Raw genomic sequence first — 20,294 nt, forward strand, 5'->3', positions numbered from 1 at the left:
TCCAAAGGATCCAAGAAAAACGAAAACTTCTCAGTGGTAGTTTAGTTCTTACTCCAGAAAACTTGCTATCGTCAGACCTAAGCTATAAACTCCCCCACGCCCCTAAAAACTGCTTAAAATTCAGCTACTGAGTCTCCTTAATTCCAACTGCATGGCACAGATGCAGAACTGTGGACTACTCCCAGCGCTGACAAAACTGGACATGTGTATTTACTCTGTGCAACGAGGCAGAGCTACAGTTACCGAGAGAACCTTATTTTGGCATTTCTAGGCTTTCGTGCATTTACATTCTCAACCTTACCACAATCCTGCTTGCTGCATTAAATTGCCTCCTCTGTGGGAAAGAAAAGGCTGGGGGGTTGGGGGTCGAGATGAACTGATTGGCCAGACATTCAAAGAACCCATCTTGTATGGGTTTCTTACGCATGATCTGACTCAAAAGACAATCACAATATTTTCATTTGACTCTTACGGGCTGTCTCTAAACTCTCACACAAATGAAAACAGGGCCTGAATTTCAACTCATGAATGCACCAAGACGTGCAAAACATCAGAAAAGCAAATTTCAAGTCTCTAGAACTACAAAAGGGATACATTAAAAAGCCACACAGCACTAACTTCAACCACACTGTTCAATTTGCCTGTGGCACCGGCTCTCACTGAGGACCCAGTTCTATAACCAATCGACACAGTTACACACTTTAGTTATCAGAAGGCAAAAACAGGAGCTAAAAAGATGTCTGTAGAAACAAGACAGCCAGACAAACAAAGAAGTTCAACCACAATCCCTTTCCCCAACCTCTTATAACATAACAATGGAAAGAAAATGACCACAAAATTTAAACAAAACTGCCTGCAGTTTTCAGCCTAAACATAATTTCTCAAAGTTGACAACCAAAATCATACACATTGGCTAGGCAAGCACCCTTGCTGCCAAAAGATCCAACAAACAGCAAGAAACAGTACAGCTAATAATTCCAGTTACCACTTGGAAAAGATGAGTAGGTGGCCCCAGATAATATATATACCAAGATTCATTTCTTCCCAGAGCAAAAACGTACAGATCAAATCAAAATGACCAGCAGAACAAGCCTTACTATCATGCATGTGAGACATAGATCTTTTCCTCCCCTTATCCTCAGATAATAAGATCTCGTTAATAAACAAGACTCATTTACCACCTAACATATACCAACCTTAACCCCTCTCAAGCCCCTTAGGGAGGAATGCCAACAGGGCCCATCGAAAATGAAGGAGAGTAGTGGGTGTGGTTCAGGAGAAATTGAGACCTGCCCAATAGCAGCTAGGCTGCAAATGCTAGGAAATAATACTTTGGCGATTTACACTACTTGTCCGTTAGCATTCTCCCACACATGGACCACATCTAACTAATTCTCCACCTCCTCCCCTTTGGTTTTGGAAAAGAGGCTTTGCTGCTTTTCTCATCTCACCTGTGTATTCTCCCCCTCCAGCCTTGGTGGTCGGATGCTGGACAAGTGGATGGTCTTGTAGTCCCCAGAGTTCAGCTTCACGACAATGGCATCGGCATTCAGCACCTGCATCACCTGTGGGCGAGAAGGCAAAAATGCTTAAATGTTGCCTTGATAGCCCAAATCTCATAGCACACATGCTAAGAAGCAAGGCACACCCAGTTACAGGAAGAAGGATGAGATCAAGAGCCATTTGGGGTAGATCCAATATCTTTCTTTATGGTACAACAATGTTGAAGAAAACTATCCTATAATTATCAGCCCCCAAAGAGATGGTGATTTCTCATCGAGGCAGGATCTGTGTCATTCATAAAGACAGTCAAGCTTTTTTTAAATCTTTTGCCCTGACCAAGATTTGTGGTTAACTACAAAGCTTACGAACTGGAAATCCAGTCTCTACGTGCTATTGAACATTTTCCTTGAAACAGGTTCTAAGCTACAATCAAAATGCCTATCACAACATGATTCTAGGAAAAGAGGCAAGGGCTGGATTAGAAGAAGGTAGCAGCACTAGATGAGAAAGAACCAAAATAGGACGCCCCAATGCAGAGCAGAAAAATCAAAGGCAAGTGAAGGGCAAAAAGAATTGTCATCTCAGCGTGCGAAAGGAGATGCTCAGCTGTTAACCTCACCGGCAGAAACATTAAATTGCTAAGATATTACTTCAGCTACTCTGAAAGCCTCCTTTTCAGATCACTACTATGGGCATCTCTGTTTTGGAACCCAAAGTCAGTAACACTGGACCCCACTCTCAGCCAATGATTAACTCCCAATCTGGGGTAGTTTATGAGGATATCTATTCAAGGGCAAAAGCACAAATATTCCTCTGTGGAGGTTATTAGAACACTCCACCAACGTGTAGAGAATAAAATTCCATTGAAACCAGACTGGGACCACATCAGGGTTGTAACTAGACCTCATAATTCAGCCAGCAGTCTACAATTCACCCAATTATATTCAGAACCTGTTGTTACAAGGCTGTTTGGATTTTTTTGCAAGTAACACTTTACCGTGAGGTAGCTATTGACTACAAAACACAGTCACCGTATACAGAACCAAAACTAACTCTCCTAGGCTTCAATCAGACCCCAACAGGAGCAAACAGGTAGCTGAACAAACTACTGGGGTCAGCTGCACCGTGAGTGTAGACTTGCAAAATTCCCTTCCTCTTTTATATGTGAAACAAAAGGAGCCAGCCTCTCCTTTGCTGTGGTGGGTATCACACTGGTAAGTATCCAGAAGAGCCTTCACTAACTATTCCCTGGAAGGCTCACAACCTTTTACAACAGAATATACCCATTTATTTGCAGACTCCTGCAAGAGTGGCTAGTCTCTACCTTTTCCAGAGAACCAGCCAACCACACACAAAAAAAGAGTAAAGAGTAATTTGAGGGACAATCTGAAGAAGGAGCAAAAAGCAAAACCAAGTGAGAAATTTTACATGACAGGAAATAGCAGGAGGAACGCGCCATCAAACAGAATGAATGAAAAAAGAAAAACGACAGCTGGAATCAAGCTATAAGTCCATGGATGGCTGACTACCACTCGTGGATGGGAAGACATCCTGGGGTTTTAACACGGTAAGTAATGGAAGCAGTGTAGAGAAAAACAGGCCAGGGCCAAAAGAGTAGTCAAGAGTCTGAGAAAGAGCCGTGTAGATTAGGAGAGGGGGTAATTATTTTTAATTTTCAACTATGTCTAAGATTAACTTGCAAACCTGAATGCAGGAAATAAAAAAACAGGCTCAAATAACCACAGCCATTCTGCTATAACCTTTTTCATAGATCTGAGAGTCACATAAAGGCTAATGCTAAAACTCAGACAGCCAGAATCCAAAACTCATCCGACCAGAAAACCTTAGTGAAGTCCAAGGGTAATCAAAAGCATGATGTGTGGTCACAAGAGGGCCAAGTCAAGGTCAGGAATGATTATCTAGGTATGACTGGTGCCAAAGTGTATAGGACCCTCCAAATCAAAGAGCCCCTTATACCAGGCCCAATCACTTTAAGTGTAGATCTTAAAAACAGCCAAGAAGGTATAACCGAGAACACAGACTCAGTAACTGCAAAAAACAGAGTACATCTTGTTCCCATTATCACCTAGACACATTAATGCCAAGTAAAAATGCCCATCATAATGGAATCTCCCTCTCACTCCCTAAAGACAGCAGCAGTGGCTTGGCCAACTGACCAAAAGAAAAAGACCTCAGCTAATGATTTCCCTATGCTTCAAAATCCCACATTTGTATGACATGAATTACAGCACATGGGGGTAGGGGAGGGGGCCACGAGGTATCCATGCTATGTGCTATACTGCTATCCCACCTTCAAACCAAAAATTCCACAAAGCCATACCAAGCAAAACAGCTCGTACAGCAAATCAATACTGCTCCTCCCTCAAAAGTACAGGACCACTGCCCAACAGATACAGTAATCAGCAGGCATCTCAAGTGCACGCTCATCACAGTATTTCCTACATCTCAGTGATGGACCAAGCTACACATTCCTCTCACTGCAAAACTAACTCCTATTAAATTGTCAATTGCCAAAAACATAGGGAAGCTTCCTGTAATCAAGACATGAGAAATATCTAGACCTTCTCTACTCCCTAGTCATGCTCAGAGAGAAATACAACCAGGGAAAGTATCATAGTGCTCGCACCTTCACCCCCTGATTACAGAATGTGAAGATCTAAGCACACCCCGGTGACAAGTTACTGGTATTCGTCACCCCTTATGATGCGTTAGCAGCCGCGGCAGCAGCAAACGGCTTCTTGGGGCTGTAAATTTCAGGCCTCAGCAGCAGACTCTGCTCGGCATCTCCCTGATTAGTAACCTCCTCTTCAGGAACTGTACACTCTGACGCTGCCAGCTAAACGAGGTCTGCCCTTCTGAAGGGGTGTGAGTGTGCGTGTCTGTGTGTGTGTGTGTGGGGGGGGGGGGTTATGGTGTTTTATTCCTCTGTAAATTGTGTCATTACTGTCCGGAGAACAAGCAGCTCCTGGGCAGAGACATGGAAGAAACAATAAAATAGTAGTTACAGTCACACACTGTGCAATAAGTAAAATGCAGAGCGGATTACTATCCAAAGCCTGCTCGTCAGCACCATCACAGACCACATTTATAACAGTAATATTTCTGATGCTGCTTTTCATCAGGACATTCTGAAGTATGCCCACATCATCGCTTACTTTCTCCACAAGCTACTGATCCCTAGTCAAAACACACACACACACACACACTCACACACTCACACACACACCCTACCCTACCACACGCTCCAAGAGCAGAATCAACACAGAAAAAAAGGTCACTGGCTGGACTTGAGATATATGCCCTAAATCCAATTCCCTCCCCATTTCTTAGACCTAAACTGTAAAAGGAAAAATGAGTGGCTTGATGACACGCGCAGACTAAGGGCTGCCAAAAGTCAGGAGAATGGCAGCGTGCTGTCAGGGGCAAGGGACGTCCATCCCTCCCCCTGGCCTCCTGCCACACTCCCCATCTGCGGAGCCCATCCACAGTGCTGCGCTCTGGATGCAAAGGGCTGCTGCTGCTCAGCTTGTAAAAACCCTGCGGCATCCATGCAATGAACATAAAGAGCCGACAACAGCCTCCTGAGCTAGAGACCCTCAGAAGAGTCCCCAGACACAACCACCGGTGCTCCCAAAGCTGCCTAAGTTATCAGTACCAGATAGGAAGAAAAGGAACATCAGCCCAAACAGGGCTCCTTCAGGCACCACCAGCGAGCGCCCTCGATGGGGCCACTGGAAATGGGACACCAAACACCCTTTCTACTGACATCCGGCTGCCTCTCCTGCTCCCCGAGGCTGTCTGCCAGGTCTGTTCTCCCCAAGCTACTCCTGGAAACACTAGTGAAACAACACCAAAGTGGGGGAAATACGGAGCACCCCACCCAGTTACAGCAATGGCCAGGGCTCACTGCACAGATCCCTTCCCCAGCCCCCAGAACAGCACAGCTGCCACCCTTTGTCCTCACACAATACAAAGTGCCACTTTCTGATGCAAATACCCCTAGGCACCTAAGCGCAAGCCAACAAACTGGACACCTTAAGGGGTACTTAAAAGGAAGCCAAGCACCAGACAAATTCCCACAGAGGGGCAGCCCACAAAATACCCAACCCATACTCCTCGTAACTGTCAAGGTCATCAAAAGCAAAGAAAATCTGAGAAACCATCAAATCCAAGAGGAGCTTAACGAGATATGACAACTAAATTTAGCGTGCTATTGAGGATGAGATTCTGCAACAGAAAACAGACATTAGAGGGAAAGTAATTTTAGTTGATAACAACGTATCAATGATGATATACTACTTACAATCGACGTGCCATAACCATGTCAGATAATAACAAGGGAAGCTGGGGGGAGTGGTGAAAGGGGTTAATGTGGGAACTCCGTAGTATCTGTTAATTTTTCTGTAAATCTAAAACTCTTCTAAAAATAAAGTCTCAATTTAAAAAGCTAGGTAAATGTTTACAAGTCTTTCCTAATTCAATCATTTTCTTATCAGCAAATTAGTTTGCTAACTTAGGCTACAAACCAAGTCTTGACCTCGTTTTGGTATAGGAGGGGCCACCTTCCTAGCCAGACCATCCCCAGAACTTCCTTTTCATCTGAAAGCCATATGACAAAAGGTCAAGGAAGTAGCTAGTATTTTTTGTTCTCTCCACGTTACCAAATAGGAATATAAAAGTCTAGCCAAAATTACTAAATATCCTTGCTTAAAAACCATCTCAGAGGGCTTCCCTGGTGGCACAGTGGTTGAGAGTCCGCCTGCCGATGCAGGGGACACGGGTTCGTGCCCCGGTCCGGGAAGATCCCACATGCCGTGGAGCGGCTGGGCCCGTGAGCCATGGGCGCTGAGCCTGTGCGTCCGGAGCCTGTGCTCCGCAACGGGAGCGGCCGCAAGAGTGAGAGGCCTGCGTACCGCAAAAACAAAAAAAACCATCTCAGAGAGACATGATAATGAGCTCCATTCAAAGCTATGACATTTTTGCACAGCAAAAAATCATCAGGGCCAAACCCAATAAGTACTAGAATCCACTGCATCCATGGATAGCTTATAACCTGACCTCCAAAACTGGACATGGCCAACAATATCACACAGCTAACCACTTAGGGTTATCTCCCGGATGAAGCCCTGAAGGGTAATAAGCTCCTTGAGAACGGGAACCACTTCTCATTCTTTTGCATCTTCTCGAAGCACCTAGTGTGGGGCTCTGTTGGTTAAGCAATCAATTGGTACAGAGAACCAAGCTAGAGGCCTCTATCTTACCAGGCCGGGCCGTGAGAAGACTCCACCCCCTCTCCCCACCCCCAAGTGTTATTCAGGTCTGTGAAATCTGCAAGGCCCAAGCATCCAGCAGCAGGGACAGGGATGCCAAGCCATGTGCTCAAGGGACCATATGGCTACCAACAGCACTGATCAGCTAAAACGCCACAGGGAAGGCAGGCAGGAAACTGGCAAGCCACGACAGGCACAAAAGTCTCAAGTAGGCTCAGCTAATCGCTGTGAAGTGAACATTCCTCTCTGCTAACCTGGAGAGACAAGGATAGCCCTCCCTAGCATCTCCTTCCTTAAGAAGAGAAGCTGCTTAAGCAGAGAATGGAAACCAGTCTTTCAGTGCCACATGTATCCAGAGAATACTTTGTTGAGTTTCAAATTTCTCAGAAGTGAGACTCTCGGCCAACATTCCAACCTACAGCTTTGCATCAGTTCCAGAAGTCACCCAGAGGGTCCCAGAGGCACCTGGTTAAAGAGTTCACAGGTCACCTTTAGCAGGCTTTGCAGGCTATTTAGCTGTTCCCTGTACAATTAACTCCTGGGAGAGAGTGGTCCTCTCTTCAGCAGTCACTCTATTTGTTCAGGCCTTAGGGTCACATCAGGCTCAGAGCAGAATCCTTCAGCGAGAACTTGCATGACTGTCAGACTATGGTAGGGAGGGCCCAAGGCACGTGCTTAGGACCTTTTTAGGTTTCCTTGAAAGAGTAGTTTGTCATTAACAAATGTTTTAAATTCGGCAAAACGACTACAAAACTGCAGCTGGGTTCTAGCTTGTGAAAAGAAATACAGATCATTTTCCCTTTTACATTTAATGCTGATATCCCATGTTCTACAACAGGGTTTGGTAAATTGTGGCCAAGGGCCCACCACTTACTCTTGTAAATAAAGTTTTAGTGGAACACAGCCACGCCCATCATTTACATATTACCCACAGCTGTTTTCTTGCTACACTGGCAGAATTGAGTAGTTGCAAAGAGACTGTATGACCCAGAAAGCCTAAAATATTTACTATATAGTCCTTTAAGAAAAAGTTGGTCAAGCTCCGCTCTACAACATATTAGAAAATGAACACACATGGGATGTACACTAGTTACCATTCCTGGGGAGCAAATATCCTCCAAAATACTCCTAAGGAAACAACTGCCATTTACAGAGAGATTTATTCCATTGTCTAAAAACTGGAAACGTGATAAACTACGTAATAACTTACTGGGGACTAGTTAAATAAATTACGATGCAGCCTTATAATGGAACACTGTGAACTAAAGCAAGTTCAAATATTTATTCTGTTACTCTCCCTAAATAACTCTACACAAAAATAAAGGGTTTGGGGGGCTGTTTTTTATTTTGTTTTGTTTTGTTGTTTGCCAAAAGCCCAAAAGGACAAAGATAATGGGAGAGAAGAATATAGCAACAAAACCTGGAAGCTGGAAAGCAGAGGGATGAGTGGTAACTGACTCCACAGACTCACAAAAGCTACATCCTGAGCTAGTGGTGAGAAAAGAAAATAGCCTTTCTGATTGATACTGCAGACTTCCCCTACCCAAGAGTAAGAAACTATCAAATCAGGAATCTCAAGGGGGGATGAAAATAAGGCCCAAAACTAGGACTGGTTTAAAATCTATGTAAGAAGCACCCGGATTTCAAGATGTATACCCTAAATCCCATACATGAGTTCATTGCTCCTAAGCCAGGGTTGAATACCTAATTCTTTGAGAGAGACAACCAAGGATCACCACATAACTGAGGAAAGCCTCTAATACGGAAAATAAGGGGTCAAAATAACCAAAGAGAATTAAAAACAACTTAGACAACAAAGACTATGCAGGGAGAAAAAAACTTCAAAAAATTATTATTAATTCCTCAAAAGCCTAACAGATGATATTCATCTCTGAAATAAGTATTACATGTTATTTTTTAAACAGTATAAGAGAAACATTCAGAGAACAAAGAAAGCTCTTAGAAATTAAAATACAGCATCATAAATGAAATGTCTAATAGAAGAGATGAGAGACAAATATGAAGATATCTAGAAAGAAAAGACAAAAAGATGGAAAATATTAAGAAAAAATTAGATGACTAGTGCACGAATTCAAACATCCAAACAGGAATTCTAGAAAAACAGAGAGCAGATAAACAAGATGGAAATCAACAACAAAATAGTTGAAATTCCCAGACGTAAAGGACTAAAAATTAAACCACAACGTGCTCACACATGGGTAAACAAAGAGCATCATTGTGAAATTTCAGAATAAAGAAGAATTTGCTAACAGCTTACAGAAATAAAAAATATATCATAAGGATGAGAGATCAGACCACTAAAATACATGGAAAAAAAAAACTCCAATAGTTAAATGACAGTGGAGCAATGACTTCATAATTCTAAAAGAAAATAACTTCTAACATAAAATTCTATACCCACCTAAACTATCATGTGTAATAACAGAGTAGATATGAAAGGTCTCAAAAAATTTACCTACCAAGCACTCTTTTCCCAAGAAGCTACAGAATGTGTGCCACCGAAATAAAGTAGTAAATCATAAAGAAGCCAAAAGATCCAGCAAACACAGTACCAATCCAGGAGTGAGGCAAAGAAAAACTCAGGATAATGGTAAAGAAATCGAAAGATGACAGCTTTATAAAAGAAAAAACAAGAACTAATCCAGGCTGGTACAGGTTACAAGGCTCCTGGAAAGTAGTATTGAAAAAGATAAAGGATAACAGACTGAATCAATGTCTTGAGAAGAGATTTAGACAGCCAGAATGTGGGGGCTGAATTAATATGTATGAGAAAGATATATACATAAATTTTAAAATAATTATTACCTCCAGGGAAAACAAAAAATCATGCAGGAAATGAAAACTATTCATAATATGCTATATGGCTCGGAAGTGATTAGCATTTACAAAGTAAACATTGAATATTAACTGAGCCAGAATTATGGTATAGTCCTATTAGAAGGCATAGAGAAAAATACATGCACACCCATGTGTGAAAAAACTAAATCTTCTCCTTCTATGGTGTGAAGGAAAAGGGGTTATGCCTGAAAAATCAAGAGTGAGCAATGTAACATTTTATTCCAAGACATGGATTAGCAAAGAGTTGAAAATGGCTGCCTCGAGGGAGAGGGAAACAAACAGTACATTTCTTAAGCAGAGAATAGAGTGGCTGCCTCAAGGGAGAGGGAAACAGTACATTTCTGTTTTTCTTTTCCTTTTTTTTTTAAAGTGACTCAGCCTTTGCAGTGTTGTTTTGGGAGGTCACCACTCTTTTTTTAAAATTTTATTTATTTATTTATTTATTTATTTATTTATTTTTGGCTGCATTGGGTCTTCGTTGCTGCATGCAGGCTTTCTCCAGTTGCTGCGAGCAGGGGCTGCTCTTCGTTGCAGTGCGCGGGCTCTAGGAGCACAGACTTCAGTAGTTGTGGCACGTGGGTTCAGTAGTTGTGGCTCACATGCTCTAGAGCACAGGCTCAGTAGTTGTGGCGCATGGGCTTAGTTGCTCCGCGACATGTGGGATCTTCCCGGGCCAGGGATCAAACCCGTGTCCCCTGCATTGGCAGGTGGATTCTTAACCACTGCACAACAAGTGAAGCCCCCAGACAGTACATTTCTTAAGAAGACCCTAGAGTTCTTTAAAAATGTTTACGTGTTAAAAATAAAAACTTACAAACTTAAAGATTATATACAAAGGAATACAAGTCAGGACTATTCAAAAGTTGCTGCCAGTCTGCAATGAGATAAGGCACTTGTAGCAGAACATAAATCAACTACATCACCAAGAACATTTTTCTGTAGCAAGATTTTCTTGATGAAAGCAGCAATGCCTTGGTTTACATTCTGGCTCAAGCTCCTTATATCATATCAAGGTACTCTGAGTAGGCCTGGTATAGATCAAGGGTCAGCAGACTTCTTCGGTAAAGGACCAGATAGCAAATATTTTAGGCTTTGCAGGCCATATGGTCTCTGTCACAACCATTCACCTCTGCCACCGTATCACAAAAACAGCTCTAGACAATATGTAAACGAACAGACGTGGCTATGTGCCAACTTACTCATGACACTGAAATTTGAATTTCATATTATTTCAATGTGCCACAGAAATTTTTTTTCTACGTAAAATCCATTCTTAGCTCACAGGCCACACAAAAACAAGTGACGGGCCAAATCTGGCCCGTGGGCCATAGTTTGCCAACCTCCGAGATTGACAGTATGATCAACTTTGTTTTTTTAAAAAAAAAAAAAAACCTGTGTCATAGTAATTCCATCTAGTATGAGTGTTTTTCCTTCTTTTTTATGTTTTTTCCTGTTTTAAAAACAAAAATAAGGCTGAAGAATTTCCAAAATTCAGTAAGTTTCAAAAACCATTTATCTACCTATAAACACCTTTTTCTCTCTACTCTCTGAACAAGTCTATATCCAAATGACCTAAATTTATGTTTAGGATACTACAAGTTCCTTAATCAGTTGGCTTTTGGAGGCAATCTCCTCTACTCTGGCATTGTAACAAATAAAACTTCATTGTAATTAAAAACAAAAGCAAAAAAAATGCCTCACCCTGTTTTAAAACAAAAAAGACAAAACATAGATTCTGGGATCCTGGATTTTTTAAAATGGAAGAAATGTCCTATAAATGTCCTAAAGCTCTCCTTTTTCTAGTTATCAATAAAATCATATTCAAGATAAATGCAAAGCCACTGACTCAACTGTCTAATCCTTTAGCTGAAGAATTTTTCTTCAGCAACGCCTTAGGTTCCCCAACCTGCCAAGGCCAAAAAACCCTTCAAAATCTTCTAGGTTTCTCTACAAACTCAATTTCAACTGAGGAGGGGCTGCTAGGGACAGTACAGGATAATGAGACCCTCCCAAGGGTCATCTACATCACTAATATCACAGATGCCCAAAGTGATGATGGTGAAAAATGGAAGGCCTGCCTCCTTAGTGAGTGAATTATCATCCTTTCATTGTGCAGTGTAGTCTTTAGAACAGATTATAGGAAACATAAACACACCAAGTAAGTTTCAGTTAGGCAGAGTAGCCATGCCCAAGTTCCCAAACTAGTATGGTCCTCACAAAAAGAAGCAGGGGTCCATTCTGATCTTCATCAAGATGTGGAAGATGCATAGGGAGTATCCAACCAGGGGCTCCTCCCACTAATGTCCACTAAAAGTCACGATTATACTTAATCTTACAGGTGCTTAGAGACCATCTACCAGAAGAGGGAAGGGGCCGCTTGAACATTCTGTGACCTACTACTTTGGGCATCATAAAAAAGAAAGTGAAGAAATTCAGCCAATTCCTCGGAGACTTGTTAAAATTTTACCATTCTAAGAAAAAGCATTCCAGGATTTTTCAGACTGACAGTGCCACCTAGTGGCTTTGCATCTTAAACTCACTATTAGACATTTTTAGCACAGCCACTTCTCAAGCTCAAGGATATGGATATTTAACCACTTTAAGTCCATAAAGACAAAGCTTCCATTATGTCTTGCCAAAATTAACAAACAGTTAAAAACACTAGCAATTTTGGGAAAGTGAGGTCTACTACAGGTTCTAACACTCAAGGTACCAAACCCCACAATGAAGGAAAAAACACTTCTACAGCACTCCTGCTGGACCCAAACAATCTATCCAGTAGCTCTAGTTCACATCAGAGAAATCCATCTCAGGACACATCAGTGGAGAGCCCTCAATAAAACACATCACTAATTATTAGAGAAATGCAAATCAAAACTACAATGAGGTATCACTTCACACCAGTTAGAATGGGCATCATCAGAAAATCTACAAACAACAAATGCTGGAGAGGGTGTGGAGAAAAGGGAACTCTCCTGCACTGTTGGTGGGAATGTAAATTGATACAGCCACTATGGAGAACAGTATGGAGGTCCCTTAAAAAACTAAAAATAGAATTACCATATGACCCAGCAATCCCACTACTGGGCATATGCCCAGAGAAAACCATAATTCAAAAAGACACATGCGCCCCAATGTTCACTGCAGCACTATTTACAATAGCCAGGTCATGGAAGCAACCTAAATGTCCATCAACAGACGAATGGATAAAGAAGATCTGGTACATATATACAATGGAATATTACTCAGCCATAAAAAGGAATGAAATTGGGTCATTTGTAGAGACGGGGATGTTTCTAGAGACTGTCATACAGAGTGAAGTAAGTCAGAAAGAGAAAAACAAATATCGTATATTAACGCATATATGTGGAACCTAGAAAAATGGTACAGATGACCTGGTTTTCAGGGCAGAAATAGAGACACAGATGTAGAGAACAAACGTATGGACACCAAGGCGGGGAAGCCACGGGGGGGTGTGATAAATTGGGCAATTGGGATTGACATGTATACACTGATGTGTATAAAATGGATGACTAATAAGAACCTGCTGTATAAAAAATAAATAAAATTAAATTTAAAAAAAAAACACAAAACACATCACATTAGAAAAAATTCAAATCCACAAGAGTCCCAAAACAGAAAGGAGAGAAATTTGAAGTCATATATACTTGGGCATAAGAAATCTAAGAGAGGGCGTTCCCTGGCAGTCCAGTGGTTAGGACTCAGTGCTTTCACTGCCATTGGCCCAGGTTCAATCCCTGGTGGGAACTAAGATCCTACAGGCCATGCAGCATGGCCAAAAAAAGAAAAGAGAAATCTAAGAGAATGTCATTTGCTAAATGGACAGAACCTCCAGAATATGAGAGAGATTTCAAGGGGTCAATGTCTACAACTTTAACCCATGAACTTCTAGTGAAGTTATGCAAATTCAAGGCAAGAAATTTAAGTTCTTATGGTTTCTAAGTCCGCTACAATAAATACACACGTGCATGCAATCATGCACACACATCCATGCAAGCCATGCAGTGGTTTGCCTAAAATAGAAACGCTTCAGCTCTTGACTGATTATTCAGAGCTCTGTATTATCACTAGACATCGTCCACAATGCATCTCCAGATGCTGAGAATGACTCACCTTGGCAACAAACTGCTTGTCCTTTTGGTCCAAATTAGCAGTGGGAGCCACATAGTCTCTCCATATTCTCAGCCTGCGCTCCTTGGCAAACCTGGCAACAAAGCAAGGATGCAAATTACTCAGATGGACTAGGTCAGCAATGGAATCCACCATCACCACAGGAGCAAACAGCACAGAATCCTACCCTATTTCATAGACAAGGCACCCAGCAGAAACGGCCAATCAAACCTGAACAAAGCATGACAGCCACAAGAAAAACTGTACAGCAACTGGAACTATCCAAGATGCATATATACCATAAACCCACGGCTGATAGGCTGAGGTCTGGGTGTACACTTTTCTGAGTCTGGACAGTACAAGTCCACCTCAATAATTAGCTCTTTTGGCTTATCAAGTACCTCCTGAGCTATTACTAAATGCCAGGCGCTGGAATGACGAACACAGAGCAACTACTCTCTTAAATGGGAGGGAGAACACACACATCTAACAAATATATTTTTTAAAAAGCATAGGCCCGCTCAATTTCCATTTGAATTATGAAAAGGTTGTCAGCAACCCAAAGCCCATGTGGAAAACAAGAACAAAATTGTCACTCTAGTGCAACTAATGATTATGAAAAATGGACAAAAATCCAATAGAATTTCACTGCCAAAAGGTAAAAAATCATGCTGGCAGAAATTTGTTTTAGAGTAGTAAGCCCAGGAGACATTTTTTTGAGTCAGATTAAGAGAGGGAAAGGGAATATGTGCAAAGATTTTTTTTTAATCATATATATATGCACACACATATATTATATATCAGTAAAAAACTGTCAAAGTATTTATTGAGAAATAAATGGATGGAGGGGAAAGGGACTATTAAACTATTATTTCTGAAAACAGTATTGCAACCTTTAAAAGCAGCATGTAGTAGTTGTAAAGCACATGAAATACTTCAATACAGATTTACCAACAATGCAAGCAAGTCTATAACACAGCATGCAAAACAACAGGCAAGTAATCATATCACTGAAACATGATTTGCATTCCTTGGTCTAAACCTGTTTTTTAATGATGAGCACTCTTAAAAATCTCTTATAGATGTTATAAAACATGTAGAAACTACTGTCACTGTAACTCACTTTCTTCAGAGAGAGGCAGGAACTTAAAGAATGCAAAAAGAACTACCAACCAAAATAATAATTTAGAATAATAGACTTACAGGATCTTCTGAACAACAATAAAAAAATTGAGCATCATGAAATAATGAGAGGTATCTGGAACGCTGTGCTTGATAAGGGTATTGTATCTTTTGAATTTAACTGTGGAACATAAAAATACTAGACAATTTGTACAACCATTGTGTTTTTTCAATCAGTCTACCTTTGTCAGGCAGGCCATATCAAATGGCCCAGACAAAAAATCCCAAGTATTTCTGCTTACAGGTACAGAAAGCTGTAAAAGAGCTAGCAAAGGGGAAACACAGTCATTTAATTCACGTTCTTGCACATCTCCTAGCTGTGCACCTCAAAGGCAAAAATGTGAAGTTATCAAGACCGTTATAGTCTTACGACTCTGAAATAAGCCACACAGGCTTGAGTGGAACGTTGTCACTAATGGTCCTGGCCTTCTACCTAAATGTATCCTGAGAGACAGTTGCTGGGACTTTGAGAACATCATCTCTATTCATCTACCTGCTTCATTTTCTTCCATCTGCCCCATCAGGAACATCAAGTTCACCTATATACCTGGAAACATTTTGAAACAGCCACTGATCTTGGCAAGATCCAACTAGCATTTGCCTGGAAATCAGTTATTGCTACATCTGCTTTAACCATGAGGCACCTAGCCAAAAACACCTCACAGTTGCATTAGCATTTATAACTACAACATACTGTTAGATAAATTAGGGCATCAGGCCTCACAGCAACATTGGATAGTTCTGTTTGGGGACCCACCGGCTCTATCTTTCCATCATATGCCTGGCTCCAGCCTGTATGTCGGGAAGTAGCTGATAAGCTATTTCACTGTCCTCAAATAAGCCTCAAGTTTATTTCATTTCAAATGCCTAAAACCTGGAATTTAAGTGATGGGCTTGGAGAAACAGTGTACTGAAAACGCTAAAAAAGCAAGTCAGGTGAAGAATAATGTCTGAGTGAAAAATCTAGGCCCTTAGTATACAGCACTGAATTAGACTGAACCTGGAGACTTATAAGTAAGCCATTCCTCTCTGAGATCCTGGCCTCTTTTGGAATTTCCCTAATCCTTTACACTGACATGGATGGGTGAGAGAAGATCCCTAGATTTCTTCCCCTGAAGATCCCTACCAAGATCCTTGGCTGGAAGGCTTCCCCGACAGACCTTACCTCTCAGCCGCCCTCAGCTTTTCTGCACCCCGTGTGTAAACTGCAATCGACCAATCCACACAGCGGGCAAAACCTTCCTTCAGGAGGAGCTCTGTGATGTTGCCATTCTGAAAAACGAGGCACGTGAGAAAGCAGGCATAGATTAGATTCTATTGCAAGAGAATCTGTTTCTCTAGACTTCTGACATGATTAACATTGCCACAGTCTACTTTGCAGTTTAAAAAAAAAAAAAGAAGAGCCATTTCTCTCATTAAGAAATCAGCCATAAGAGGGGAGATGCTGCTCTGCGACTCCTTTCAACAGCCTTGGCTTCACATCCCACAACACCCAGCACAGTAACTCTCACTTAACAGGGGTAGGATAAATGTTAGTGGCATTGAATGGAATTGACATTTCAATAGCTCTTCTTGTGGGCTGAGGATGTTAATCTTCAGTAGAGATTATACCTATTATTTCCTTCCCTGAGATCAGCACTTACTCCCCTTTTCATAAGGGGAAAGCTAAAGAACAGGCTGAGTAAGGGATAACTTAAGTTACATTTTGCCCAGTGAATTGCAATTCACATTCTACTGTGACACAGAGCCATCTGGCAGGGCTCTGGCAGACAGCTAGCACTCCAGAAGAAACAGACATGACCTTGGCACATTCCAAACCAAGCCTCCCAGCCTTCCACAACTGCCATCATGGAAGAATTCTTTAGCCAAAAAGTAACAATAGTTTATTCTGTATTGGATAGAGGTTACAATAATGAAAATCTACTTAAACTTGGGTGCTAAAAAACAAAGTCATTTCCCATCCAAGAATACCCCACCTACCAAAGTATACAACAGAGTAAAACTCCCAATAGTCAGAACTACAAGAACTTAAAGAACCTGGTTCCTACTCAAAAGCAGAGTTAGGCAGTAACTGGATAAGGCCTGGAACAGTTTTTCCATAGAATGGTTTCCTCTTCAGAGTTCTACCAAAACCCCACATAGCTAACTTCTAGACCGGCATACAAAACTCACCAATCCCATCCAGAAGCTTCATCACCACTTCTCACTGATGTGGCAACCTCCCACCTTTCTTATTGGCAAGCTTTAGGACCAGCCCTTGGGAAAATAAGTGCTAGAGTCCTTCCTCCCCTTATAAACCCAGTAACAACTGAGATGAGTTTTCTAAAAGTACAAAGTTGCAGATTTGTCCAATTCTATCAGGTAACTGATAACTCCCTAGAAAAGGCCTCAAAATCAGTAGATTATAATCCTGCCAAGATATTTCAGTGGCTCAAGAATATACAGGGGAAGAAGAAAAGCAAACTACAGCTCTTCAAACCCCAAGTGGAACCTCACACACACACACCCCACATGGCCCAGTCTGCATAGGCACACTCACTGGATGAAGGATGGTACCCAGAATGTTCTGGTTGTGGCAGCTCTCCAGAATGATCTGGACATCTCTCTGAAGCAGTCGAGACTCGGTGAAAAATTTGGCTTCTGCGGCAAAAGGTTCTGGTGTTTCACTGCCATCTGCTTCCCGTCGAAAAGTTGGGCACTAAAGCAAAAGTAAGGCGAGTGGGTGACGCAGCCTAATGTGAGTGCTGGGCTCGCTCAGGCCACAGGGAACCGTCCAAAAAGCACAAACCCCACAAAACTGAGCTTGGAAAGGTCTCAAATCAGGTCTTCCAACCCTTTTTAAAGCATACTGATAAAATGCAACTAGAGATATCGTCATCCCACACTTTTTGGTAAAGCAAACAAAACTCATGTTACCATGGGGAAAATCATCTTAATTATATCAATACTTGAAAATGACCCCTTGCCAAGTAGAGATTCACCAATGCCTCGCTTTAAATCCCTGATTATCTCTTTAATCAAAATGGGTATTTTATACTGACAAGCCACACTCAACAAACTTCAGAGCCTCCCATCCCCTCCTCCCTAGGTTTCAACAATCTCAGCACAGCCCACTCCAAACAGACCCTGAGTACTTAAAAAATAACGTCTTATTTGATCTAATTAGAACTGTCCAACTGCAAAGTTTAAAGTACTCTAGTCAATGTTAACAGCCCATACAAGAAAGAAACAGTACATACGAAGTCCCCAAGTAGAAGAGTCTGTCACTGAACGCTTCCACAAACCCTATCACCACCCTGTAGCCCAATGTATGATCTGACCTTGATCCCTGACAGCATGACCGTGACCAGGTAGTAGTCAGGCAGGAGCAGGGCCCTGACCACACTGCCGTCCCTCACGTGCTCGATGATAGCTGCATGACAGAACAAACGCCTTGAGTCATAGCAAAAGTCGTGCCGAGGATAAACAATGCCCAAACAAACTGCCCAGAATGCAGTTCCTCTCCCCCAAACCCCAAGAAAGCCTCCCTCCAAGAGGTGACAAAGCACCGGCACATCACGAGTGTTCACACAACAGACTCCTGCCCAAACTATTCCTGGGGGATTTGGTTCAGACCAACGTCTACGTCTTTTGAACCTTCTGGGACCTCATGGCTTACACCTAAGCAACCTAGCTTACAGATAACAAAGCTTATCTGTGTACTGAGTGCCTGGCAAAAAAATAACAACAATTCAGGATTGGTAATCATTTTATTTTACTGAGTCTGTAAGTTAATATGATCTCAAAGTAGGACCAAGAACTATACAGAATGTGTGTGTGTGTGTGTGTGTGTGTGTGTGTATGCATGCACGCACATGGGCACACGCATATGTGTTTCGCTATATACAGAATACACATGTCTACCTTGACGTTTTGGGGACAGTATTTAGGTAGCCATCTTTTAGAGAAAATAGGAAGATCCCCCATGTGCAAAATTACCAGCAATTTACTAGCTTGTAGCCGCAAAAGAATAACCTCAGCAAAATACATCTGATGCAACCTATATGAACTGGATTCAAGCTCCCTTCCAAAATACCACGTGTTGTTTTACCCTTAACAATTTCCCTTGGGCACTAAAGCAGAATTGCTTTTATTAACCTCAAGGAGCTCAAGAGCAGATAGAGAGAAATCACCCTGAGTCACATCCGTCTTTTCCCGACAGCCTCACCATTAACAGGCTTCTGGTGGTGCGAGTCCACAAAGTGCCTTGGGTTCTCAATGGTATACTTGAGGTCCCGGAGAGTATGTGAACCATTCCCCTCACTCCACATTCCTTTCTTAGCTGCTTTTGCTTGCTCCTCACACTCCGAAAGCCGGTTCTGCTCAGGACTGGGACGTGAGAAATAATAAACACATGTGGTTAGTGAATTCACAACAGAAATATCAGGCTCATCTTTGATTCTGGGTTTCTTCAGCAACTTCTCCCCTTGAAAAGACCAAAGAGTTTGTTTCACATCTGTGGCTTCAGACCCAGGCCTATAAACAGAAACCCATCATGAGTGCAACTTCTGGATTTCAGACTTATTCCCTCAAACAAAAGATTCAATCATAACAGCATTTAATGAGAGTATCCAAAGAACACGCGTCTCGGTACTGCCACCATCAGTGATTACAAGAGAACAAGCTGGTGGCTCGGAAGGGAGCCGCTCCAGGAGGGAGAGCTTCATTTAACCACCCCAGATTCAGGAACTAGAATCCGGGCAGAGCTCGGCAGGACACAGCGCAGGGAAAGTGACTAAGAACCACCCTTACTCCCTGTTGTCTGCAGAACAGAGCTGGGGAATGCAGAACAAATACCATTACAGACAATGTCACCCCAAAACTACTTACACATTCAATAAGGCCAGCTAAGCAAAGCAGTCTGAAGATGAAGACTCCTTCATTAGACAGGAAACCAAACTACATACAAGAGCAGCCAGAAAGTCAGTAGACAGACCGGAAAACAAAAACAAAAAAACACCCAGAACAACCAAACCCAGAAATGGCTCTGCTCTTCTCTCTCTCATACGTATCCGAGCTGAAGTGAACCTGGAAAGCCTTTCCACGATGTCAGCGCCTCGTTCCATCAACAGCCTTCTGCAGAAACTGAAGCTCCCACCTTGATCAGTAGGGATTTTCAACAGGGACTCCTAACCTACAATTTCTCAAGCCAGAAATCCTCAGTACTGCTCTTTCCCTCCTCCCCACAAAAAAAAACAATCATCAGCTTCAGAGATCCAAAATTACTGCCAGAATTCCACAGGGGAAAAAAAAATGTAGCTTGAGATAGAAGCAAACATTGAAACTGAG

At 42.0% G+C, this 20,294-nt stretch overlaps 1 protein-coding gene across 1 annotated transcript in view; it reads right to left on the reverse strand.

The window, feature by feature from the left end:
* The window catches only part of SND1 (staphylococcal nuclease and tudor domain containing 1), a 419,451-nt gene that overhangs the window by 345,792 nt on the left and 53,365 nt on the right, over positions 1-20,294 (reverse strand). Inside the window, exons 5-10 of the mRNA XM_030853699.3 lie at positions 19,174-19,334; positions 18,287-18,378; positions 17,506-17,664; positions 16,132-16,238; positions 13,788-13,878; positions 1,452-1,565 (exon numbers count right to left, since the gene is read on the reverse strand). Coding sequence (XP_030709559.1) covers positions 1,452-1,565; positions 13,788-13,878; positions 16,132-16,238; positions 17,506-17,664; positions 18,287-18,378; positions 19,174-19,334 — 724 coding nt within the window. The remainder of the gene's footprint in view (positions 1-1,451; positions 1,566-13,787; positions 13,879-16,131; positions 16,239-17,505; positions 17,665-18,286; positions 18,379-19,173; positions 19,335-20,294) is intronic.

This window comes from Globicephala melas, chromosome 9 (assembly GCF_963455315.2).
Source record: "Globicephala melas chromosome 9, mGloMel1.2, whole genome shotgun sequence".
Classification (NCBI taxonomy): domain Eukaryota; kingdom Metazoa; phylum Chordata; class Mammalia; order Artiodactyla; family Delphinidae; genus Globicephala; species Globicephala melas.